Genomic DNA, 27447 nt, shown 5'->3' with positions numbered 1-27447 from the left:
AAATGACATGATGTATGCAAAAAAAAAACTTTTTGTAACATGTACAGAAATGACACCTCTGGGTGGTGGTGGCTGTACCTCCTACTACTGTGATGGAATCAGTATCTTTCCGTTCACTGAAAGTAACTTGTGTTTTACATGTTTAACCTCTCAAACCAAATGGATAAACATTTATTTTACCCAAATGATTCTTTGGACTCAAGTAGAAGACAACTGAATGGAAAATCGGGTGATACTCTGAATGTGTTGGTTACACATTAGAAACATCTAACTATTTGGAAAGCAAGTCATGCAGGTGACCTATGTTGATTCATTCCTCTTAAATCAGCAGGTGCTAACTGAGCCCCTGCCGAGTGTCTAACAGCCTTGGTCGATCTATGGGGGTTTTTTTCACTTTTTTTTTTTTTTTTGGCCACATGGCATGTGGAATCCTAGTTCCCTGACCAGGGATCAAACCTGTGCCCCGTGCAGTGGAAGCACGGAGTCCTAACCACTGGATTGCCAGGGAATTCCCTGTTTTTTCTTTCTTTCTTCCTTTCTTTTTTTTCTTACTTTAATAATTATTAACTTGTTATTCTGAAATAATGATAGATTTACAGAAAAGTTGCTGAGATAATACAGATAGCAACATACATCCTTCACCCAGTTTCCCCTAATGTTACCATCTTATATAACCACAGTACATTTGCCAACCTTCAGACATTAATACTGGTACATTAGTATTAACTATAGGTTTCACCAATTTTTCTACTGATGTCCTTTTTCTGTCCCAGGATCCAATCCAGCATCCCACACTACATTTGGTGGATCCATTTTTAGTCCAGCTCACTTAGAGAGTATTAAAATAGCAATGTTTTCTTTGCTTCTCTTTGGGATCAGATTCTAATTCCATTTCTAATTCTACAGGGAAAAGAAGCAGACAAATGATAAACAAATCTCCAGGCTGGTTTGACTCTCATTTGAATTAGGAGTTGACTCATCAATCCTGAGGGTAACTCACCTCTGTCCTCCTGAGATCAACACGTAAAGAAAAAGCTCCTCTTCTGCCCCAGCTCAGGGTCTCACATCCATTAATGGGGGGCAAGAGTTAGGACCAGGCTTGACAGAGCAAACTGCTTGGTCAAGCCCCAAGTCCGGCTGAGTCACTGAAGAATTCCACCTTCCTGACCACCAGTTGGGAAGAGTCCCAGCAGTCCAATAGAGAAGATACTCTTTGATCTCCTCCTTCAGTTCATTCATTCTTTACCATTCATTATTAATTTATTCAGCAAACACTTATTAAGTCCCTACAGTGTGCCAGGTACTGAATTAAGTGCTGGGGGTATAACAGGAGCAAACCAGAAATATGGAACCTTAAATAGTTCTTTAATTTATTCTTGAATACCTACTAAGTGTTCAACACAGAGCTAGGTTTGGCCACCCCTTGAGGCATCTTAGTTCCCCGACCAGGGATCGAACCCATTCCCCCTGCAGTGGAAACACAGAGTCTTAGCCACTGGACTGCCAGGAAAGTCCCAGGAGAAGGGTGTTCTTGATGCAGGTCCTGTCCTCAAGGAATGCGCTAACCAGAGAGACAGGACAGACCACTGAAGGCAGCCTGAGATACATGGTGCAGATGGTACGGGGAAAGAGAGAGCTAACAGTGAGGGTGATCAGTGAAGGCTTTAAGGAGAAAGCCCAGATCTTAAGCTGGGCTTTATGGTGAAGTCTGCATAGATAGTAAAAAATAAATAAGTAAATAGAAGTTGTGTAGCAGGAGGAAAAGCAGGATTGTGCACTTTGTGTTTACTGATGAGAGAAGAGATTGGCCTGGCTTGAGAAGGGTCTCTGGGTGTGCGGACAGAGGAGCATATGTTTGAAGACGTGATTTGAGTTCTGTTGCTCTAAAGAGAGTCTTCCTGTCTCCCAGGGACATCTGAGCCCTTAGGAGATGTGCCTAAACTAAATCCTAGAAAGGCAGATCCCAAGAGCCTTTGCAGAGCCACCCTGCTCCCCCTACCTCACTGTGGGAACTGGAGGCTCTGGAGTTGAAGGGCGTGTCCCTGGTGGAGGCAGTGAGCTGTGGCGGAAAGAACACTGGCTTTGGGGCCCTCAGGAGTTGGAAGCCTAGCTCTGCTGTTTTCCAGTGTGTGACCGTAGCCAAGCTACTGGCTGAGCTTCTGTTTCCTCATCTGTAAAGAGGAGATAGCCACAGTACCTACCTCAAAGGGGTGTCATGAAGATTACATGAAACTATGAGGCCTCAGAACCTGGCACAGCACCTGGCACCAAGGAGGTACCAAAGAGTGGTAGCCAGTAAGAGCAGTAAACAGCTGCTGGGATCGAAACCTGTGGTTCCATGAGAATTTCAAGACTCATGTAAGGTAGAGGGAGGTCTATGTAGGTAGGTAGGTAGGTAACAGACCCCACCAACTGAAGTCTTGGACAGCTGGGGCAGTGAGTACTGACAGTCAGCAGAAATGAACTTCAACTATCAGTGGTTCTGAAAGAGGGAGGCATTGGCATTCCTCTGCAGTGGTGCCCTAATTTGGGCAAATCTCAAATGAGGAGATGCTCTGAGATGGTCTTTTCTCTTTATAGCAGAGGCTCACCTGGAAGTCCCCTGACTACATACATGCAAACACACACACACATATACACTAAGACTGTAGGGTGACTGGCTCACAACATTTGCATTATCCCAGTGTCCCCTCAGTAGTTCAGGGAGAGTCTGTAGGGTAGGACAGGCTACAGCCTGGAGGGGCGCAGTATTGGTTTCTACCTTGGAGCAGAATCCTGAATGGACTTCTGGGTCCACCAAAGAAAGCAGAGAGAGAAGAGCAGGGGCAATGGCCCTGAGAACTTTGTGGGGTTCCAGAGAACTTTCTAGATACATGCTCTCTGCCTGTTTCATCTCAAGGTAATCAGTAGATCCTTCAGTGGAAAGTTATGGAGATTGTGTCTAGATTCTGGGGGAGAGGCACATGGTGGCTGAGTGAGGCCCCAGGCCCTGAGAAAAAGCTCCGAGGGCACCTTAACAGGAATCCAGGTGAGGAACCAGTGGCAGGCACTGCTGTTTCCATGGCAACCTGATGTAAGATGATTTGAACTTTTTACACCAATTTTTTAGTAAACTCTTATGGTTAGAAAAAGGTCTCTGTGGAATATTGTTATTATCCATAAGAAGTATTGTTTTTGTTTTTTGGTTTTTTAAGTGCTTACTAAGTCAGGGTTGTTTTGCTTTTGGCTAAAGCCAATAATGCATTCAGAACAGAGAAGGAAAATGTGAGTTTTGTCATATATTCTAGTTCCAGTTTCTGCTACCATAGAGAGCATGACCTAGGGTTTATCCAGCTTTTATTCATTTCTCCATTTAGACAGCTAGCCAGCCACCCATTCAGCCATATTTATTGAGCTCAACCTTTATCCTGAGCTGGGTTTCTTACCTGTAAAATGAAAAAATTAGTCTGGTTTACTATTTTTGACCTAGGCTCCTAGATCCTTAGGAGTTTCAGGGCTGTGCTTTCAGGGCCTTCCTTCCTAGGGTAGGCTGGGGCGATTGGGCCTGAGACCCCACTTGCCTTCAACCCAGAACAGCCCTGTTTTTAGTTGTTTTGTAATACACATTAGGTTTTCACTTGAGAATTCTTTTTTTTTTTAACATCTTTATTGGAGTATAATTGCTTTACAATGGTGTGTTAGTTTCTGCTTTATAACAAAGTGAATCAGTTATATATATACATATGTTCCCATATCCCTTCCTTCTTGCATCTCCCTCCCTCCCACCCTCCCTATCCCACCCCTCTAGGTGGTCACAAAGCACCGAGCTGATCTCCCTGTGCTATGCAGCTGCTTCCCACTATCTATTTTATGTTTGGTAGTGTATATATGTCCATGTCGCTCTCTCACTTTGTCACAGCTTACCCTTCCCCCTCCCCATATCCTCAAGTCCATTCTCTAGTAGGTCTGTGTCTTTATTCCTGTCTTACCCCTAGGTTCTTCATGACATTTTTTTTTCTTAAATTCCATATATATGTGTTAGCATACGGTATTTGTCTTTCTCTTTCTGACTTACTTCACTCTGTATGACAGACTCTAGGTCATTACAAATAGCTCAATTTCATTTCTTTTTATGGCTGAGTAATATTCCATTGTATATATGTGCCACATCTTCTTTATCCTTTCATCCGATGATGGACACTTAGGTTGTTTCCATCCCCTGCCTATTGTAAATAGAGCTGCAATGAGCATTTTGGTACGTGACTCTTTTTGAATTATGGTTTTCTCAGGGTATATGCTGTAGTGGGATTGCTGGGTCATATGGTAGTTCTATTTGTAGTTTTTTAAGGAACCCCCATACTGTTCTCCATAGTGGATGTACCAATTCACATTCCCACCAACAGTGCAAGAGTGTTCCCTTTTCCCCACACCCTCTCCAGCATTTATTGTTTCTAGATTTTTTGATGATGGCCATTCTGACTGGTGTGAGATGATATCTCATTGTAGTTTTGATTTGCATTTCCCTAATGATTAATGATGTTGAGCATTCTTTCACGTGTTTGTTGGCAGTCTGTATATCTTCTTTGGAGAAATGTCTGTTTAGGTCTTCTGCCCATTTTTGCATTGGGTTGTTTGTTTTTTTGTTATTGAGCTGCATGAGCTGCTTGTAAATTTTGGAGATTAATCCTTTGTCAGTTGCTCATTTTGCAAATATTTTCTCCCATTCTGAGGGTTGTCTTTTGGTCTTGTTTATGGTTTCCTTTGCTGTGCAAAAGCTTTGCTGTTTCATTAGGTCCCATTTGTTTATTTTTGTTTTTATTTCCATTTCTCTAGGAGGTGGGTCAAAAAGGATCTTGCTGTGATTTATGTCATAGAGTGTTCTGCCTATGTTTTCCTCTAAGAGTTTGATAGTTTCTGACCTTACATGTAGGTCTTTCATCCATTTTGAGCTTATTTTTGTGTATGGTGTTAGGGAGTGATCTAATCTCATACTTTTACATGTACCTGTCCAGTTTTCCCAGCACCACTTATTGAAGAGGCTGTCCTTTCTCCACTGTACATTCCTGCCTCCTTTATCAAAAATAAGGTGACCATATGTGCGTGGGTTTATCTCTGGGCTTTCTATCCTGTTCCATTGATCTATATTTCTGTTTTTCTGCCAGTACCATACTGGCTTGATTACTGTAACTTTGTAGTATAGTCTGAAGTCAGGGAGCCTGATTCCTCCAGCTCTGTTTTTCGTTCTCAAGATTGCTTTGGCTATTCGGGGTCTTTTGTGCTTCCATACAAATTGTGAAATTTTTTGTTCTAGTTCTGTGAAAAATGCCAGTGGTCGTTTGATAGGGATTACATTGAATCTGTAGATTGCTTTGGGTAGTAGAGTCATTTTCACAGTGTTGATTCTTCCAATTCAAGAACATGGTATATCTCTCCATCTATTTGTATCATCTTTAATTTCTTTCATCAGTGTCTTATAATTTTCTGCATACAGGTCTTTTGTCTCCTTAGGTCGGTTTATTCCTAGATATTTTATTCTTTTTGTTGCAGTGGTAAATTGGAGTGTTTTCTTGATTTCACTTTCAGATTTTTCATCATTAGTGTATAGGAATGCCAGAGATTTCTGTGCATTAATTTTGTATCCTGCTACTTTACCAAATTCATTGATTAGCTCTAGTAGTTTTCTGGTAGCATCTTTAGGATTCTCTATGTATAGTATCATGTCATCTGCGAACAGTGACAGCTTTACTTCTTTTCCGATTTGGATTCCTTTTATTTCCTTTTCTTTGAATGGAGCCTCCTTGGCTGAAAAATCGCTGCCCCGGAGGGTCTCTATGGACCTTCCAGTTGTGCAGTGGTGACACTGCATCTTCAAGCCAATTTTTTTTCCAATCAGTGCCCTTGCAGTGTAGGATTTAGAAATAAAATGGTGAATAAACCAGTTCCCCACCCCCATCCCTTGCAGGGGCTCGCTGTCTCTGTGAGGATAAACTGAGATTACAAGTGTGAAAACCTGCTTGGGTAAACGACTGTTGTTAAGATAATACTAATAATAATGATCATAGTGGGGTCAGGCAGTCAAGATATGCCCACAGGGAAATACAGCCTATAATTCAGCCTACAAGTAGGGATCAGGTAAAAGCAGTTGACTCCCAGGGTCTCCACACAGGGACTCGGAAAATTGCATGGCTTTCCTGGGAACACGACTCTGCTCGCCAACGCCTCCACAGAGGCTGCCGAGCTCCCTGATTCCCTGGTGCCCACAGCTCCCGCAGGTGGGGGAGAAGGGCCGCAGTGAGAGGGGCCTCACGGTGATTGGCTGAACTGGAAGTTGTTGCTAGGCTACCAGTCCGAGGCAGACTGGGGCCTCTAGTCCCATCCTCCACTGCAGATTCATCCTGCACAGCCAATTTAATTCGGGCACCCTGTGAACGAGATCCCCAGCAGTTTAAATTGTCAGCTGCCAAGTGCCCATCTTTCTAGGATTTAACACTTAGCAAGAGGCTACGTGAGGGAGGGAAAGAGAAGCCCTGTTTTTACACTCTGGGTCACCTTGAATAGCTTCTTCTCTCTCTGGGCTGCAGTGTCCTCCCTTGATTTCTGGTTTCATTCATTTATTCATTATTCATGCATGCATCTATGTTTATTAAGTGCCTGCCATGTTCCATGCACTATATCAAATGCTAGGGACAAAGGGATGAATGAGATGGAGACCATCCTTGCCCTCATGAAGGGGGAAATATTACGCACTTAAGCATATAAGTGAGATAAACACATATCTCTTTCCTTCCTCGTCAATGATTTTACTAAGCCCCCCTTTTCCCCTGCTAAATCTGTAGGGTCCCCCAAGTTGACAGGGTAAGGAGTGCTGCTGCCAACCATGCCTAAACTACATTACTCCTCATCCATACCCTTACCATTCCCTGAAACCGGGGTACATCCTCTCATCTCCACAGTGCTTTTACTTTGTTCTCTTGAACCCACAAGTGAGCCTGAGTGCACCTTTTTTTAAAAAATAAACTTATTTATTTACTTTTATTTTTGGCTGCATTGGGTCTTCGTTGCTGTGCATGGGCTTCTCTCTAGTTGCAGCGAGTGAAGGCTACTCTGTTGCGGTGTGCAGGCTTCTCATTGCGGTGGCTTCTCTTGTTGTGGAGCACGGGCTCTAGGCGCACGGGCTTCAGTAGTTGTGGCACGTGGGCTCAGTAGTTGTGGCTCACGGGCTTAGTTACTCCATGGCGTGTGGGATCTTCCGGGACCAGGGCTTGAACCCATGTCCCCTGCATTGGCAGGCAGATTCTCAACCACTGCGCCACCAGGGAAGCCCTGAGTGCACCTTGATAAAGATATGGGGCAGAGATCATTGTCCCCTGTTCAGATGAGAAAGCTGAAAGCCAGAAACATCAAGAAACCCTATCCATGGTCACATGGAGAATTACTGGCATAACAAGTATTGAGCACTTACTATGTGCCGGCTTTTAAAAAACTATCTTCCTCATAACAACCCAGTAAGATAAGTATTATTATTATTCCCGTCTTATAGGTGGCAAAATTGAGGCTGGAAGAAGTTATTTGACTTGCCAGTGGTGACCCAGATAGTAAGTGGCAAAGCTGGGATTTGAACCAAATCTCCCTGGCTCCAAAGCCTGAGCTTTTTCCAAGAAATGGGTCTGGTCACAGAAAAGAGTCTCTGAGTGGCTGACACTGGAGTGGCTTCCACATGCCCTTCAAAACCTCCCAGTCCCAGGATCTTATTTAATTTCCTGCTGAAGTTCTTGGCACAATAGGCTCGTAAAACCTGGTGAATTGGCCGCATTTATCAATATAGTTAACTCTGTTATCTATCCATCTATCTGTGATGATCTTGCCTTCAAGTTTTTATTGGGTAATTAAGTCAAGTAACTCTTCCCTGTAAGCATCTCCATGGCTTGCTTTGTTGGGTTTGTATTTTCCTTTGTTCACGTACTGAACAAATACCAAGCACCCACCAAGTGTTGTGGGAGGCTTAGTGGGTGTAGGTGAGTGGGGCCCATCCCTCCCCTTGAAGAGTTCCCAGCTTAGAGCAAAGTTTCTGAAGGGTCTTCCATGGGCAAAGTGCAGTGATAGGCCATGGAGAGAGGAGGACCACAAACACCTGCCCTCAGAGAATCTCCTGGGTTTGGGAGACAGACCCGTAATTAGATAATAGAAAGGTGTGAAAGGAGGTGGGAGGGAGCAGAAGTGGATGTGGTTAAGTGTGGGCTGGGGGTGGGAGCAGCCCGCCTTGAGTTCCCACAGTGCTGCTTTTAAATCCCAACTTGCTCTGGCCACTGTGGGACACTGTGTCTCAGAGCCCAGCAGCCTGCAGCTTGGAAGGAGGCCTTTAAACGGGAGAAGGTGCTGGAAAGAACAGTTGCGTAAAGAAACAAGCTAAATTTATCCCTCCTCATAGACCCCCAGCAATTGCTATGCTTAACACCTGACTTTCTATCAACAGAGACTTGTTTAACCAGAAGGTTAGTTGTTTTTCTCTGAGAAAGAGACAGAGAGAGAGGGGAAGAGAGAGACAGAGAGAAAGAGTTAGAGACTCTGAAGACAGAGATGCACAGAGAGACACCTGAGGAGAAGCAAGGAGAGACAGAGGTAAAGGCATCATTTGGTACACAGCCCCGGTGAGCAGCAGGGAAGAATACGAAACTGGGCACCTGAGTGGGAGAAATCAGGCAATCTCCTGCCCCCTTCCTCCCTGTCTACCTTGCTAATTTCCAGATAGCACCATTTTTCAGATGTAAGCATATAGGAGATGTCTGTGTTATCTTGGCCACTGCTTTGTCCCTGTCACCCGCCACCATCCCTATATAGCTGAGAGTTCACTGTAAGTGGATAATATACAAAAGCAATGATTTAAGTAAGTATTATAAGACTAAATATGCATGCCTTTGACCTAACATTCCCACCTCCAGGAATTTATCCTATCAAAAGTAATTAAGGACACAGGCAAAGAATTTAGCAAGAGATTATTCATTGCAGCGTTGTTTAGAAAAGCAAGGAAACTAAATAGCCAATCCCTGTTGGGGACCTGCTCAATAAATAATGGTATAACCTTACAATAGCTGTCCATACTGTTCGTAAATTGGGTTATAAATGGTTACTTATTGATGTCGAAAGACATGATTTATTAGGTGTAAAAAGCAAGTTACAAAATAGTGTATACAGTATGACTTCATATAAGTATTCTTATAAGTAAGAATAAATATAAAATATATAATCTAGGAAGACATATACCGAATGTTAATCTCTAGGTGGAGAGATTCTAAGACATTAAAAATTTTTTCTTTTTGCTTATCTGCGTTAAAAAAAATTTTTTTTTTCCACAATGAACATGTATTTCTTGTGCAGTGAGAACAAATTTCCTTCCAGTGGTCCCAGCAAGCGCCTCCTGCTGGGAGTCCAGGAGTGTACGGGCAAGCTGAATCAGGTGCTCCTGGCTCTGAGGCATTGTGGGAAAGGCCACCAACCCTTGCGAGGCCACTTCAAGCTGCTCATTAAGAATTTCCAAAACAGCGAGTCCCCACCCTGTTTCCACTCCCCATCCTGACTGGTCTTGCGGGCAAGAACTCAATGACCCAACACCTTGGTATCAAAATGCTCAGTTGCTTCATAACTTACTGGGGGGTTGGCTGCCACCCTCCCCTGAGGCAAAACAGTTTGTACAAGTTGGTATTTGGTAAAGCTAACCTTGCTAAAACTGCAGGGCCTTCCCAGCTAGCCAGGAGCACCCTCCCCTGTAAGGGAGTGATGACTAAGACGCTGCGTTGATCAGGTCTACTGCCTCTACTACACAGAGGCAGTTGTGATTCTGAATGTTGGAGAGAAAAAGCCATCACCATGGCAACCCAGGCTCGCTCAGCCTCTGGGATCAGTCCAACACTCAGGGAAAGAAGGTGGAGTCTGGAGTCAGAACAAATACTGCCTGGCTGTCTGACCTCAGGTAGGACACTTAGCTTTTCTCTGCCTCAGCTTCTACATCTATAAAATGATACTAAACTTCCTTATCCTTCCTGCTCCCCGGATTAATGAGGAATCATCTGCGAATGGTAACATGCAAGAGGAGCAGAGCGTCCTTAGCTGTGGTTTGTCCCCAGATTGCTGTGTGTGACCTTGGGCAAATCATGTAAACATTCTGTGCTTCAGATGCTCTAGTTGTAAACAGGAAAGGAACGTGCACTGTGATGGCTTCTCAGACTTATTGTCAGGTGCCCATGAGAATCCCAGAATCTCAGGGCTGGAAGGAATCTTAGCCCTGACCACCCATGCAGGAATCCCTTTGATAAGTTCTCTGACCGAGGTACTTGTCCTGCCTCTGCTTGGTTACCTCCAGTGGCAAAGAGCTCATGACTGCACAACTTCCCAGGTAGCTCTTGCTGCATGACACTAATTGTAAGAAAGTTCTTCTGTATATGATGTTTTACAATTAAATATTTGTTTAAAAAATTAGCAGTTCTTTTCAGAGCTATTTCTGCTCCTGATTTTCCCAGTGGGTTTGCACAAGGTACACATTAGCAGCAATTGGCCAGAGGCAGGTACAGTCCCAGCTCTGAAAGCTTTTAGCTTACTGTAACAGAAGGAGTATGGGTTCCGGGGTCACACACCCTAGGTTAAAATCCCACTTTGTACACTTACTAGATGGTTGACCTTGGGCAACTTATATTAGCTCTCAGAACCTTAGTTTCCTATCAGTAAGATGAGTATAGAAATACCTAGCTCACAGTATTGCTGTGATAGCACTTCTTATTAAGCTTATAACTCTAACTTCCCTGGTAGAATTCTGGGGAATGTGGGGGGCAGGTGGGTTACACCTTCCTCTGCCAGCCCCTGGACAACGCATCTGCCCTCCAAGCCCCATCTGGCACGTGTAGGCCCTTATGTGCCCAGCCTGTGCTCCTCTCAGAAGGAGACAGAAGGTTCATCTCACCCTCCTGGGAACCCCTGCAGCACAGCCTTGGGTCTGTAATTTAGGGCCTTCTCCCTCTCAGGCCTGTACCGGGGGCCATAAAAGGAAGATGATGCAATGGCTTCAAGACCAAGTTCACCCCTCCCTGTAATTCCCCTGCCTCAAGGTCAGCAGCCCCACAGACTTCGCCAGCACTAAGCAAGCATCCCAGGGTGTCACTTGGTGAAGGCTTTCAGCCGTATTTAATGGGAATCTCTTATGGGGCCAAAAGCCTCCTAAGACTCGAAAGAATGCAGTCTGGTGGTGAACTTCAGGCATGGTGATAGGGAAAGCTATCTGGGGTAGGAAAGTGGTCCTCTGCCCTCAATAGGAAGGAGTCAGGACGCCTGACTAGCTGTGGGCTCTCTGGAGCCAGTGACTTCATTCCTCCATGCCTTACTTTCCTTGTGTGCAGAAGGACAGGTTGATGCCTGAGACCTTCCCTGCATCAGAATTATAGGTTTCCCCATTTGTTGGATGCAGGATGAGATGGTGAAATCGCCCTTGACCTCTTTTTGCCACGGAGACCGCTGAGCTCCCACTCCTCTCTGCTTCCTCCACAGATGAGTACCTCCAAGTCCTCAATGTGGTTGTGGCCGAGGTGAAGAAATCCTTCTTGGGGCCCTTGTCCCGGTCCTGTAAGATGGTGCAGATGATGAGGCAGTTTCTGTACCGGGTCCTGCCTGAGGACTCCTACAAGGTCGCCACGGGGAAGCTCCACGTGAACCTCACCCGGTTCACGGATGGAGAGAGTGTTGTGGTTTCAGAATATACGTCCAAGGAAGAGCTCATCGAGGCAAGGGGGCGGGACCTGGGAATAAGGGCGGGGGTGGGGCTAGGGATAAGGGCGGGGCCAGGGAGTTGGGACAGGAAAGGAGAGGCTGGCCCTGCTTCTCTCAACAGGCCTCTGGGATGGTCCACTTGTCTGCCTCACTTCCTTCCTTCTACTTTCTGCCTCCCTAGTTTTTCCCTCCCTTCACCCTCCTGGCATCTATCTTTCTGTGTCAGGCATGCTGTTAGACAAGATGGACACAGAGAAGCCAAAAACTAATCAGACTTGCTCACCATCCTACACTTCAGCACTCAGGGTCTGCCTCCTTTTGCCTCTGTCTTGCCCTCTGCTCTAATCCTGCAGCTTCTCAGAGGCCCGTTGGTATTACCAACAGAGGTCCCATGGCTCCTCTAGGGCCTGGACTTCAGTGTTTCCCCACTAAATTACTCCCAGTTTGTGGGAACAGCTTCCCTCCGCCCCCTCTCTTCCACTGGTCCTTGATAAAAAGGACTGTTTTATCACTAAATGGGTTAACACTTAGGAAAGGGGATTCTGACAGTGCATTGTTCTAAGCTCATTAATATACATTTTAGTTATGACTTATTATTGCTGGAGAGTGCTGTGAATATGTCCAATTTTCTTTCAGGGCAAGAGTTGAGCTGCATGACCCTCCACCCATATTTCCAATCCCCTCCCCTGCTCTGAACACAAGACCCTCACCACCCATCCTCACATCCCCACACTGGCATGGCCTTGACCCTGGGGGTTGGGAATGAATAGGCAGGGACATGGATACCTCCTCCAGCTACCTCATGTCCTCTGGGTTTATTAGCACCCAGCTCTTCAAGACTTTTCTCTCCCCAGCCCTCTCCCACCACCTCCCACTCTTACCCATGCCAACCAGAGCAAATCACACAAAGCAGGCCTCTGTGTCTGCACCTGCTGCGCCTCCTGCCTTGTGCCGGATGCCCTTCCCTCCTTCCCACCCCACTTCATCTGCTTGGTGAGACTCCAGTCACTCCTGCCAGGGAACTTTCCTTCATCACCTGCCTGCCTTGCAACCCCTGGGTTGGGTGCTTCTTTGGGACCACGATGCCCATGCTCACCTCCATCACAGCACCTGTCACCCCATGTACTGTCACCTAATTGCTTGCTCCCCCTCTGAGCATTCCCAAGGGTGGGCATCTCACCCTCCTTTGATTCCAGACCCAGGCCAGACACACATTAATGGATTTTGAATCCTATTGGATTCATGGAAATTTGGTGCTGGAAGGAAACTTGCAGATCATTGAGGCCACTCTCTCCCTTTAAAACTGAGACATTGGGCCCAGCCTGACCAAGTAGGTTACCAAGGATCCAGCCAGGAGCTGAACTTGGGGCTCCACTTCCCAAGGCAGTGACTCCACCTTGGGTTTAAGAAGGGCCAGGCTGATGGTGGCCCAGATGCCCGCAGGTGATCCCTCCCCACCCAGCCCCCAGCCCTTGGGCATCTCAACCCTGTCCTCTCCCCCACAGGCCCTGTACTGCAGCTGCTTTGTCCCTGTGTACTGTGGCCTCATTCCTCCAACTTACCGCGGAGTGGTAAGTACCTCAGTGTGGGAGGGGGGATGAGCTGGGATCCAGGGGTGCCTCAGGGCCCCTGTGACCCACATTTGGGAGGAATTCAGTGGGAAGACCAAGAATTGAAAAGGTCCTTGTGGTTTCCTACTCAGAATTCCCAGTGTAGATAGATTTCTGGGGCTTTAAGAAGAACTTCTTCCCCTAAGTTGGGCTTCTCTCTGGACCCACCAACACATTAGTGAACCCAGCAGGTCAAGGCTCCACAGGTTTGCCAGATTTCCCCAGTAGGACAATCCAGTAGGTCTGAGACTCTGTACCTCTAATCAACTTCAGCTGATGCCAGTGCTCCTGGTCCTCGGACGACACTCTGAGTAGGAAGATTTAACCCATGCCCTCTCCTCATTTTATGTATAAAGAAAATGAGATCCAGAGATTAGGAATCAGCTAGTAGATGGACCCCCGTATTGCATGTCATTCACTTCATTCACAGGCACCCAGAGAGTTAGAGCCTCAGTATCTGTGATCCTTTGTTCACAGCTGAGGAAACAGAAGCCCCAAGAGGGGAAGGTACTTGAGGGTGGACACAGGGTGGTCAGGGGTGCTCTGGAGGGTGTTAAGGGTGTCTGACCTCAACAGAGGGAGGCAGCTTGGACCCAGGGCAGTCTGGAGGAGCGATATTTCACAACCTGCTCAGACCCACCACATGTGCACTTTCTCAAAAGGCCCTGTGGATGAGCTCCTTTCCCCGGCCCTGCCCTCAGCTGTTGAGGGACTCCACGAGGGGTAACGTGACAGGGAAGCATTCATTCCTGCTTCATCCAGAGTATGGATGCCCCCCGGACCTCGGCGTCAAAGCTTCTCCCAAGGGACCCATTTCTTTGCTCTCCCTGAGTGGGGGAGAGGACCTATGACCCCAGATGAGCATGTCTCACTCTGCTTCCCCTCTCCGCCTGCAGCGGTACATCGACGGGGGCTTCTCGGGCATGCAGCCCTGCTCCTTCTGGACGGACTCCATCACCATCTCCACCTTCAGTGGTCAGCAGGACATCTGCCCGCGGGACTGCCCCGCCATCTTCTGTGACTTCCGCATGTTCAACTGCTCTTTCCAGTTCTCCCTGGAGAACATCGCCAGGATGACCCATGCCCTGTTCCCTCCAGACCTGGTGGTAAGAGACAGGAGGGACCTGGGGGGTGGGCAAGGAGAGCCGGAAAGGGCGATGGGGTCTGGAGTGGGATGGGGGAGCCAATGAGGCCCACTCAGTCCATCTCAAATGATCCCTTAAACTTCCTCCTAAAGCTGTATCCCGGCCTTGCTGCCAGCTGGGCATGTGACCTTGAACAAGGGCTCTAAGTGCTCCCAGCCTCAATTTTCTCCCCTGTAAAATGAGGTGATCTCAGAACCACTGATAACAATGTTGGCTGAACTCTCCCATTTTGACATGCAATGTGGGTTCAGCAAATTATGGCCCAGGGGCCAAATCCAGCATATGACTTGTTTTTATACAGCCTGTGAGCTAAGAATGGACTTTCTATTTTTAAAGCATTGTTTAAAAAAAAAAAAAAAAAAAAACAAGAAGAAGTGACAGAGACTATATGTGGCCTACAAAGCCCCAAATATTTACTGTTTGGCCTTTTACAGAAAAGGCATTGTGGGCAATATCTGGTGTAATCCTCCAGCATCCTCTGTGATAGATACTGTTATTATACCCATTTTACAAGTGAAGAAACTGAGGCTGTGAGAGGTTACATTCACACAGCCACCCAGCCAATAATTGGCAGCACTGGGATTTGAACCCAGTCTCCAAATGCTGCTCTTTATACTGTCCAAATGCACCTTCTCTGGTTCTACTATAAACATCGCACCCTCTCCGGCCCAGGGGAAGCTGGTGATCAGCTGTTCTTAGCAGGTGGTGAAGGATGGGCACATTTTGAAAAGCTCATGATATAAAGCTTAAGAGCAATGAAAGCAGCTGCTTTGGGAGAGGGGACTATGGGTCTCTCTGTTGCTACAGCCTTAGTTATTTTCCTGGTGCCCCACCTTGCAGATCCTGCACAATTATTACTACAGAGGGTACGAAGATGCTGTTTCGTACTTGAGGCGGCTGAGTAAGTACCGTGTGGTGCCCCGAGGAAGAGGAAGAAAGTGGGGCAAAGGGAAGTATAAGGGCTGGATAGAGGAGCATTTCCCCCCAATTTGTGAACTGGAGGCGCTCTTCACCCAGGAGAGCTGGAAATGGGCACAGGGACCTGACAGCCTTCATTGTCCAGATGATACTGTGGCCAGAAATTAGGACCACTGTGGAAAAGACGCTTTAGATTAACTGATGGGACTTTAGGTTAACTGTCTAGGGCTTTTGTACAAATGTGTTTCTGAATTTAAAAACTATGCTTAGGAAATACATAGCTCATATCTCCCTGGAGCATTCCATTCCCATATCATTACATTTTCTTGCATTTTATTCTCTTTCCAATGAAACAGTATTGTTAATGTAGAACTAGATGTGACTAGTTTATGTTTGTGTGAGACTTTTGAGTGACATATTGATCAACAAATGAGAGAGAAGAGCCCTTGCCTTAAGTTGGTTTGGAAAGCATGGTCCCACCCCTGTGTATCCTCTGTGCATTGTCTGGGTGGAAGGAAGATTCCAATGGCAGGCACTACACACGCTAACTCCATGAAGGCCATGCAAACATCTTTGTTAAAAGGAAAGAAAAAATGCTTTTCTATATTTAGAATTAATTCCATAGCGCATATTTCCAGAAAAAAAGGATTTCTGGATCAAAGGGTGTTTACCTAATGTTATATCATAAATTTTTTTCCATGTTGCCATATGGTCTTTGTAACTGGCTTTTTGGCACCTGTATAATATTCCATCACAGTTGTACAGAATACTTTGATCATTCTTTGAGTTTCCAAATGTTCACTATTATAAACAATGCTGTGGTGAACTTTTTGTATATGTAGTTTAAAAAATATATTTAAGGAGTGAGATTAAGGGGTTGAATGAGGTTTTTCTTGTAGGATATGTGCACTTTTTTTTCTTCAAAATTGCTTCCTGCTGGGACTTCCCTGGCAGTCAAGCAATTAAGACTCCGTGCTTCCACTGCAGGGGGTGCAGGTTCAATCCCTGGTTGAGGAACTAAGATCCTGCATGCTGCATGGTGCAGCCAAAAAATTGCTTCCTGCTTTCCTAAGCTCTGCTGTCCTAACTCTTTACTTTCTCCTGGGTCCATTCTCCCGACTAGCGGAGTAGGGAGCAGGAACACAGGATGGAGAGAATGTGGGCTCTGGAGGCAAGTAGCCCTGGGCCAGGATCCCCATCCCCCAAGCTCTGTGAGCTCCAGGAAATCACTCTCCCTCTCTGAGTCTTAGTTCCAAATCTGTAAAAAAGGGTTTATTTTTTTTATTATTATTATTATTTTAATTAATTAATTTATTTATTTATTTTGGCTGCATTGGGTCTTTGTTGCTGCGCATGGGCTTTCTCTGGTTGTGGCGAGTGGGGGCTACTCTTTGTTGCGGTGCGCGGGCTTCTCGTTGCGGTGGCTTCTCTTGTTGCAGAGCACAGGCTCTAGTCGCACAGGCTTCAGTAGTTGCAGCATGTGGGCTCAGTAGTTGTGGCTCGCGGGCTCTAGAGCGCAGGCTCAGTAGTTGCGGCGCACAGGCTTAGTTGCTCCGCGGCATGTGGGATCTTCTCAGACCAGGGCTTGAACCCGTGTTCCCTGCATTGGCAGGCAGATTCTTAACCACTGCGCCACCAGGGAAGCCCTGTAAAAGGGATTTAGATCCTGGTTTTTGACCACCAACTATGTGACCTTGAACAAGTAATTCATCTCCTGGGGCCTGTTTTCTCATCTGTACAAGGAGGCTGATGGTGGAACCTACCTCTGAGTTTTATTCCTAGCCACGGTCAATCCAGTCCACTGCCCCCTCTGACCTCTCTGCAGCAGACTCCTCCTAACCCTGACTGTCCTCTGACAACTGCCCCATCTTCCACATTTTCACAGGTGACAGCTATGAAGCCGAGCCCCCAGTGTCCAAAAGGTTGTCCAAACTGTACAACCTGAGGGTGGTGGTGGAGATGAAGTATCACCTACAGAGCTTAGGAAATAGGAGGGTCTGGCTAGGGCCTGTGGTCCTTTCTGCCCCAGGTGGGGAGCCCCTCCATTCTTTCCTCAGTGATGGTGTATATCGAGGGCTTGAGGTTTGGGGAGCCCCTGATTTGGTTCTTGGATCTCAGAGCAGATACCAATTCCCTGCCCCAGGAAATCCCACTACACCTCAGACTGCATCCTGACTACCTGGCTGCCTCCATACCTGTCTCTCGCCTAGAACTTTTCCTTTCTCTTCCTCTCAGGGCAAGCCCTGGGAAGACTTACAAAGTGGGTTGTTAAGCATCTCTAGTCTCCCCCATTTCTCAGTAGCTCCTTACCCTCTCACCCTCCCCGCTTCCACGCTTAGCTGGTGTGGACATTTTCACAGGTATGAACAGCAGTCTTAAACCCAAGGATGAAACTCTAATAGTAGCATTGCAGGCATCCACTCCTGAATTGGGGCAGTATATGGAGGATGGCAGGTTTTTCCCAATGGCCCTGGAATCACTCCAAGTAGGAACAGACACAACTCATAAAGGAGAAAAAAACTTGTGCTGGCTGCCAGCTGTTTTTGCTTCCTCTTCCAATTTGCAAATGTGTTCATGGCTTTCTCAGTGCAAGTTTCAGCTCCAGCACCTAAATCCTCTTGGGTTTGGTGGGCCTGGAGTTTTCTCCCGGCACCAGATGCAAGCAGGAAATACTGACATAGCCTGAGAAATCCCCACCTACCATCTGGGAAGAGAAAACGGAAGTCTGCTCCAGCCTCCTGCCTGGTTTCTGAAAGGGGGTCAGCTCAGGTAGAAAGCCACACCTTCAAGGTGTCACCCTGAACTCCTCAGCTCACATCCTGACATCCTCTTTCTCCTCCCTCCTAAGGGTTCACATCTACCTAATTATTCCTGCCACCAGGTGAGCCTCCCTCTCCACCCTTGGCCTCCCCTGACAGCAGACACTGCTTGCTGGCATCCTTGAAAATCCACATTCCCCACACAGACACATGTACATGGTGAGGTTGGAGCTCAGAGGATGCCAGGTCTGAAATATCCATCCCATATCCAGCCATGCCCGGCCAAACTGACCTTCCTCCCTCCCTTCCTCCCACTCACAATTGGGTGAGTTTTGACACAGACACAGACACACAGACACAGACACACACACTTGTGAAACCAGCACCACAATCAAGATAGGGAACAATCCATCATGGCTGAAGTTTCCTCATGCCCCTTTGGGATCCCTCCCACATTCCCTCATCCCACCATCCCCAAGCAAACCCTGATGTCTTTCTGTCATTATAGATTAATTTGCATTTTTAGAGTTTTTGATAGATGAAGGGTCTTTGATGCCTCCTGTAAGCCCTTGCATGGTCTGGCCCCTGTGGTCTCCTCAGCCCCCCCACCATGTCCCATCACAAGTATGCCCACCCCTGTTCCACCTACACTGACCTCACAGGGCCTTGACTTCCTGCTGCTCCCCCGAACCTGTGACCCTTGTGTGTGCTGTTCGCTCTGCCTGGAATGCTCCTCCTCGTCCCACTCTGACCACCCCCTGGACCCCTCCCCTGTCACGTCTCAGCTCAAACGTCACTCCCTCTGGGAAGCCCTCCCTGCTCCCGTCTCTCCTAGTACCACATTCTTCACTTCCTAGCACTTGTCTTGGTTAAAACTTGAGGTTATTGGCGTGGTTAGTGCCTGCCCCCAGGCTAGACTGTAAGCTCCAAGAGGCCTATTTTTGTCTCCTTCAACTCCTCAGTGCCTGGTATAATGCCTGGCACATATTAGATGCTCAATAACTATCCATTGAATAAGTGGATCAAAACACAATCAGAGGGCTTCCCTGGTGGCGCAGTGGTTGAGAGTCTGCCTGCCGATGCAGGGGACACGGGTTCGTGCACCGGTCTGGGAAGATCCCACATGCCGCGGAGCGGCTGGGCCTGTGAGCCATGGCCGCTGAGCCTGAGCGTCCAGAGCCTGTGTTCTGCAACGGGAGAGGCCACAACAGTGAGAGGCCCGCGTACCGCAAAAAAAAAAACACACACACAAAAAAAAACCACAATCAGATATTCAATATAAATTCAAGTAAGTAAAGAAAGGCCATTGAAAAGCACTAATCCAGGAGTTCCCTGGTGGCCTAGTGGTTAGAATTCTAGGCTTTCGCTGCTGGGGTTCAATCCCTCATCGGGGGACTGAGATCCTGCAAGTTGTGCAATGCAGCAAAAACAGAACAAAAACAATGAAAAGCACTAATCTCGTTTATGAGAATAATTTGGGAAGCCATTTTTTGCAAATACTATGCTGATGCCAGGGGTTAGTAATGCCACCTGTGACCCCATGCTGTTGTTTTTCCTAGATGCTGCTTACCTTAATTCTCCTTCCAAGAGAGTGATTTTCCCCTGGGTAGAAGTGTACTGCCAGATAGAACTTGCTCTTGGCAATGAGTGCCCTGAACACTGTCAACCAAGCCTCCAAACAGAGCGGACTAGTCCAGAAGAATCCAGACAACTTCACACACAATGGGCTCCCAAAGGGGAAAGAAAAGGTGGCCGTAGTCCACCTCTGTCCCCACCTGTGCAGACACCTGAATCCACATGTGAGTGGCCTGTGGAGTCACCTGTTTCACCACCTGCATCGCCACTGGCCTCATCACCATCACATTCTCCAACTGACTTGCCGCCTCTATCACTCCCAGCTGTGCACTTCCTCCCCAGCTCAACACCTGGGCTGTCACCCGTATCACCATCACCGCAGGTACAACTGACTGGATCACCACCCAGATCCCCACCCCCCCAGTCATCAATGTCATCCAGGACATCCCTGGGGCCTTCCGCTGTGGGGACATCTCCAACATTGCCCCAGTGTTCTTCTTCAGCATCACCTGCACAGCCACCTGTGGAGGAACTGGGCCCAGAACAGCCCCAAGGTATGGACCCTTCTGGCTTCTCACAGCTTCCTCATGTCTGGAGCCTGTTGGCAAGTGTGTAACGACATGGTTGCTGATAACAGTTGCTTTAGAGGGGTGCATTGGTGAAGTTGGCCCGTAACTTTAGCGGCTCTACTTGCTATGAGGACAGACCACCACGAGAGGGCAGTGTACTTGACATTTGGTTTTTTTCTTCTTTAGTCCAGTGATTCTCAAAGTGTACTCCCCAACTAGCAGCAATAGCACCACCTGAGAACTTGTTAGAAATGAAAATTCTCAGGCCCTACCACATACCTACTAAATCACAAATTCTAGGGGTGGGACCCAGCTGTCTGCAGTTTTTACAAGCCCTCCACATTTGAGAGCAGCTGTTCTAGTAGATTTTTTATTGTGAAAGCTGCTGTGCCAGGGCAATGTTACTCAAGAAGGGGTCTGTGGACCAGTGCCAGTCCCTGAATTATTTGTTATTAGTTCACAATTAAATGAGTACAGAAAGTGAGAGCAAGCATTTAGAAATGTTTATAGCAATACAGTAGAGCTATGACATCCAAGAGCTTGGTCATTTTCCTACTAATTCATTTATATTGTATTTCACAAAAGCGCTAGTCCATTATGGATTGTAAATAGTATTTTAAAAAACTGGTTCTTTACTACAGGTGAAGCACCCCTCTGGGGGCTGCAAAGATGAACAGCTCTTAATTCCTCACTCTCAGGAAATCTCCCCTCCAACGGAGGGAATGGCATGGATACCAACCTCAAAAACGCAAAAGGAATTCTTAAGTACTATATAACTAACAAAAACAGTGTTGAGGGTATTAATAGAGAATGAGATCACATCTCTCTGGGGAGATAAGAAAGGCTTCTTGGAGGTGACAGGTGATTTGAAATGGGCAAGATTTCGACAATTGTGGTTTGTGGGATCGGACAGAGTAGAAAGAACATTTCAGATGTTGTTTATTCCAGAGGCTCAGGTGCAGAGAAGGAAAGTGCAAGGTATATTCAGGATGAAGAGGATACCTGTTTGGCCATTGTGGGTGGTCTGGGTGGGGACCAAGGGAGAGGGGCCCAAATGATGGACCGGAGCCAGGTTGTAGGATCCTCATGGTTCACCAGCCAAGCTTCCATAGTTATTATGATAAACAGTAGCACAGATTAGCAAGGTTTCCTTCTTTGTGGATCTGCCCTGAGTCAGGGGTGACCCCCCTTTCTCTGGAATAGGTTCATTTTGTCTTTTTTTTTTCTTTTCTTTTCTTTCTTTCTTTTTTTTTTTTTTTGAATAGGTTCACTTTGATTCTTTTAACAATGAGACAAAAATATCAGAACATTAAGAGTCAGAAAATTGTTCAAAGTCTTTCACCTGCTGTCTTCTTCCCTGTTACATGAAATGCATTTATTTTATGTTATCGCACCTGTGCTTAAAGGCAGCCATCTTCAGAGGCCTGAGAACTCCTGGACCCAGAGCTGGCGTTCCTCACTCATATTGGGGTGGACAGAGGGTATGGATAGCCCAGTGGTTCACGACTGCGGGCCATATTACCCCCCAGGAGACATTTGGCAACATCTGGAGACATTTTTGGTTGTCACCAAGTGGGTAACGTCTAGTTGGGAGAGGCCAGGGATGCTGCTAAACATCCTGCAATGTTCAACCCCTATAACAAATAATTGCCTGGCCCTTAGCGCCGGTAGTGCTGAGGCTGAGGCATTCTGTTGGAGCCTCCAGCTGGTCTCAGCAGTGACACCCTAGGCCACCTGTAGGAATTGGGCAGAGTGGAGCCCCAAGGGTTCATGTTAGCAGTCGTTTGGCAGTGGCCATGTTGTTGCTGGGGGCGGGAGGTGCTGCAAAAAGTCCCAGGAAAATCCATAAACAAAGGAGCCATAAATAGATTTGGGAGAGTGAGGGATATCCAGCAGGTCCCCAAATGAAAGAAGTTCAGAAGAGGAATTTATTAATTTATTCTATATTATTTTTATTTACATGTATTACATAATTACATATTAATATTCATGTGTTATATATCCCCCTACTCATCAGAAACATGCAAAGAGCTTACTTAAGGGAATTCCCTGGTGGTCCGGTGGTTAGCATGCAGGCTTTCACTGCCGTGGGCCCAGGTTCAATCCCTGGTTGGGGAACTAAGATCCCGCAAGCCAAAAAAAAAAAAAAAAGAAAAGAAAAGGGAGCTTACTTAAGAACAATGGTCATGAAACTATTTGTATTTCCTATTCCAGCAAAAAAGACAAAAGCATTACATAAAGCAGATGCTAGAAGGTTTAGACCCCTGTGGGGGATTTTCTTGAAAACTTTCCCTGACACAACTGGCTGCTTTTTATGAGGGAATTGCTGATAATATTATATCAAGGGTTAGCTTCAGACCTTCTGCAGATGCCACTGCCCTGGATCTCAGTCTAATCCAACAACATGATTCTGGTCCCAAATACGAGAATTTGAGAGTAAAAGTTCTTTACTGTTTCTGAACATTTCACTTACTTCCTATTGTTATTTCAAAAATGACTATGTACTCCTCCCCAACCACATCTCACTCATGTCTCCTGTATTTTCTTTTTTGGCTGTAGCTCCCTTTGCTTCTTCAAATTCCAAAAGCACTGTGCCTCTGGCTAATGTGAAGGAAACCATGAGCAAGCCTTATGCAATGTAAGTGTCTCCTCAATTGGGAACATGTTCTTTCCTTTGGTCAGGGGAGAGGGCCCAGCTAAGGGATATTTTCCATCTCTTTAGCTGCCCAAGGAGCACTGGGTCCCTTTTCTGGATGTGATTTCAGTCCATCCCCTTACCGTTTGCAGACCACCACTCCCTCTTCTCTCTTCCTCAGTGAAGGCAACGTGTGGGGCATGAGCCTATTCATGCTGACAGTGTCATTCCCCCCAGTCCCTGCTGTGCACACTGGGGAATGTACCTTCTCTAAATGCAGTGGGAGAGTGTGTACCCCTCCTCGTATCTGACTCTCTGTTGATGTCTCAGTTCAAAAGAGCTGGCAGGCATGCTACATTCTAGCCTTTGGTGGATCCTGCACAGTATAAGTTAAGAGACTCTACCCAAAACTTCCCCTAATCCAAATTATTTTCTATCAACATAAAAAGAGGGCTAGGGCTTCCCTGGTGGCGCAGTGGTTGAGAGTCCGCCTGCCGATGCAGGGGACACGGGTTCGTGCCCCGATCCCGGAAGATCCCACATGCCGCGGAGCGGCTGGGCCCGCGAGCCATGGCCGCGGAGCCTGTGTGTCCGGAGCCTGTGCTCCGCGACGGGAGAGGCCAAAGCAGTGAGAGGCCCGCGTACAGCAAAAAAAAAAAAAAAAAAGAGGGCTAATATTCCTATGTTGTAGATTGTCCCCAGAAAATCTTTTTTCATAATGCACACCAACTGTCTGGGTTGCTGGGTTGTTTAACATGTACTCCATTATTGTCTTTGCAGTGACCGGGAGAGGGCCTGGGGAGCTGTTTTTTGTTTGTTTGTTTTGTTTGTTTGTTTTTTCCTCTCTGGGAACCGCAATACCCAGACTCCTTTGCTGACTGAATGCCAGTGGGGTTAGCCAGTGGAATGCAACAGCAGGAGATCAGAGGGTGAATCATGGGTATTTCTGCCCCCCGACCTCATCCCTTCCTGCCTTGGGGTAGCTCTGGCAGTGGCTGAGTTTTTCTATGGCCACAGTTGCAGAGAACAGGGCCTGAGGCACTTTAATTTTTGATATTCCCACTCGATATCATATCAAGTATATTAAAACATACCTGCTTCTCACATTAAGTATAGTTTTAATTATAAAACTTTTGGAAAGAATTTGCATAAATAATTTTGTGCTTGGGCATAAATTATGCATTTTGTTCACATGACTTAAACTTTATTGCATTGACATATAACTGTATAAAAGTTTAGCTGAGTTTCATTTGACTAGTTGGCATGATGTTACTTAGATAAACATTCATTGATTACAAAATAGAAGTTCGCCAGGGAACTCTAATGTTCAGCCAGGGTTGAGAACCAAGGCATTGGTGTTTCTGTCTACCTTCTGAGCTGGAGCAGGGCTCTGTCATTAACCAACCATTATTTCATCTATTTTCCCAGGGAGAGGACTGCTGAAGACTCCAATTGGGTGAGCAAGGTATTCAAGAAGAACAAACAAAAGGCAAGTGGCACCAGAAAAGGCTTCCCAAGACGTCCACAATCCAAAAAACCAGGCAACAAATGCAGTGAGCATGACTCATGTTTCTAATTCCACAGGGAGGAGCAGGTTTGGGAATGGTCTGCAGGAAGATTACAGGGGTAGTGAGGGAATGAATAAGGATGGGGATGTGGAGCTGGGCTTTGGGGTTGGACACACCCAACATAAAATCCCTGCTCTGCCACAGTCTCACCCGGTGAGTGCGCTTAGGACTCTTGGTCTTTCTGAGCCTCTATCTCCTGATCTGTAAAATAGGGCTAATGCCAGCTCATAAGGTTGTTGTGAGGGTTTAACAAGGTCAACTGTGTAAACTGTTTCACAGAGTGCAAGATGTGTGATAGCACTCAATAATTAGTAGATATTATGGTTATATAACTCCCAGAGGTTAACTAGCCACCTCTCAGCTTCTGAATAGAACTGCACTTAAAGAAGATGATTCTTTGGGACACTAGTCTACCATCTTCTCCATCTGCTAGCTTCCGGAATAAAGTTGTTATTCCTTGTCCTAGAAAAAAAAAGAAAAGAACTGTACTTAAAAACCAAACAGGGGACTTCCCTGGTGGTCCAGTGGTTAAGAACTCACCTTCCAATGCAGAGGAGACGGATTCGTTCCCTGGTCAGGGAACTAAGATCCCACATGCCATGGGGCAACTAAGCCCGTGAGCCGCAACTACTGAGCCTGTGTGCTCTAGAGCCCGTGCCACAACTAGAGAGAAGCCCACACACAACAACGAAAGATCCCGCATGCCTCAACAAAGACCCTGCGTGCTGCAACTAAGACCCGACGCAGCCAAATAAATAAATAAATATTAAACAAACAAACAAACAGGCGGGTACTCATGTGACTCAACAGGTAGGGTTCCTAACTGTTGCCAACCTACAGCTAACAGTCCTGACTGATGTAGGCCTGCTTTTTATATAGCTTTTGACTGTATTAGACTGTTGTTGATTTAATCAGTCAACCTTTACTGAGCACCTACTAAATGCCAAGCACTCTTCTGGGTTCTGGGGATATCAAAGATGAATTCAACTTGATCCCAAACTTTCAAGAATTTATCCCAAAGTTGAACTTCAGACCAAAGACAAGAGTAAAACCAACTAATTTGCCAAACTGTGAGCCCCATATAAACCAAGTCTTAATTTTTTTACTGAACCATAAAATTGTTTTTAAAGGCACATGCATATATACATACACACTCACAAATTCAAAATGCCAGCCTCAAACCCAAATCAAGCCAGGTATCATCTACAGTTATTTCACAGGACTATTGAAGTATTCTCTGAATGGAACAGACCTTGCTATTTAATTTGCTTCAAGCCTTAATTGGTTGGAAAAATTTCTAACTCTTTCTATGAGACATCCATTCCTGGGTGGGAGTCCCTGGGTAGGCACAGGGATGTATCAGGTAGATGAAGGTCAGAGGCTCACCCTGGCAGCCATAAGCCCACTGCAAAATCTGGGCAAGTAGGTACTTGGTGGGTGGTAGGAAGCAGTATTGTGGGGAGGAAATTCAGAGCTGCTGCAGGAAGTAGGGCAGACCTATGTGTCACTTTCTAGATTAAGGATGGGCAGCAAGGGTGTAGGACCCAGAGGGCAGTTGGTGGTTTCTGGGGTTTGTAGAATCACTGCTGCCTGGAATTAGTCTCACTCTGTTCCTTGGTCTCCATCCCCAAAACTTCCCTGAACTTTGAGTCTGGCTCTAGAAGCTCAGGGTCAGGTTTGGTCATGAGGATGTAGGCAGGTCTGCCATGGGTGTGGGGAAGCTTCCCTGCAGCTAGGAGTGCCCTCTGGAAGCCAGGTCCAGACTCCGGTGTTTGATTCTAGAGCCAGGCCTCTTCCCATACATCAGAGCATTGGGAACTGTGCAGTTCAGCCAGAGCTACCTTGGTTGATAAACTTCTAGGAATCAAGGTGCTTTATAAAGAAGCAGGCTGTGATAAAAAAACAAACAAAACAACATTCATAAACTGTGGAAAACACTGTTGTCAGTGGGTCACACATCCTGTGTGCGGTGCTCCTTTATAGAACAAGTTATGAAACTGCTTGGGGGCAATTTACCAATTGATTTTAAGCAATTCCGTGCTTTGAGTTCAAATACAAGGTTAGTGGGCAGGGAAAAAAAGTTTAAAAGTATTAGGCATAGAGAGGTGGGAGTGGTCCAGGAAGAGGAAAGGTCTGTTCACAAACTACAATCACAAGAGACATTGTCACATCCACAGGCTAGTCCTGTGTAAATTCCTAGTCCCCAGCTGATATCTCTCGCAGCAGAGGAAAGAGTTTAGAATAAAAGCTCAGGGTAGGGCCTCCCTGGTGGCGCGAGTGGTTGAGAGTCCGCCTGCCGATGCAGGGGATGCGGGTTCGTGCCCCGGTCTGGGAGGATCCCATATGCCGCGGAGCGGCTGGGCCCGTGAGCCATGGCCGCTGGGCCTGCGCGTCTGGAGCCTGTGCTCCGCAATGGGGGAGGCCACAGCAGTGAGGGGCCCGCATACCGCAAAAAAAAAAAAAAAAAAAAAAAAAGCTCAGGGTAAATCTCCCATACATTAATGTGCGTGCGTGCGTGCGTGCATGTGTGTGTGTGTGTATGTTTTAAATTAGAAGTTCAAATCCATACTCTGGTGTGGGTTGTATTAGTCAGTTATTGCTGCTATGATAATGCTGTATAACAAATGACCCTCTTCCCCCAAGATCTCAGTGGATTACAAAACAAACATTAATTTTTTTTCTCTTTCATAGGGCTATGAGTTGGCTGGGATAACTCTTCTTAGGCTACAGGTTGGGGTCAAGTCTGCTCCCTGTCCCTTTTATTCCAGGACCAGCAGTAATGCCAGATATGCCCTTCTCCTGGAGCATGGCTAGAAATATATATCAGCCTAGCTTTCCTCTGCTAGTCTTATCTCTTCTCAGTGGTCATCGGATTCAGGTTGTGTACTGACATCAAAGTAGAGAGACAGATTGAGAAGTTGAGAGACTGCCTACAGGC

At 46.5% G+C, this 27447-nt stretch overlaps 1 protein-coding gene across 1 annotated transcript in view; it reads left to right on the top strand.

Annotated features, from left to right (window-relative positions):
• PNPLA1 (patatin like phospholipase domain containing 1) overlaps positions 1-27447 on the top strand; it is a 42527-nt gene that overhangs the window by 13512 nt on the left and 1568 nt on the right. The window contains exons 2-6 of the mRNA XM_060110794.1: positions 11512-11744; positions 13236-13301; positions 14237-14446; positions 15326-15386; positions 19722-20291. Of these exons, the coding sequence (XP_059966777.1) occupies positions 11512-11744; positions 13236-13301; positions 14237-14446; positions 15326-15386; positions 19722-20291 (1140 nt within the window). The remainder of the gene's footprint in view (positions 1-11511; positions 11745-13235; positions 13302-14236; positions 14447-15325; positions 15387-19721; positions 20292-27447) is intronic.

The sequence above is a fragment of the Mesoplodon densirostris genome, chromosome 10, assembly GCF_025265405.1.
Source record: "Mesoplodon densirostris isolate mMesDen1 chromosome 10, mMesDen1 primary haplotype, whole genome shotgun sequence".
Taxonomy (NCBI): Eukaryota; Metazoa; Chordata; class Mammalia; order Artiodactyla; family Ziphiidae; genus Mesoplodon; species Mesoplodon densirostris.
Note: the sequence above shows the minus strand (reverse complement) of the source record. Positions and strands in the feature narration are given on the sequence as shown.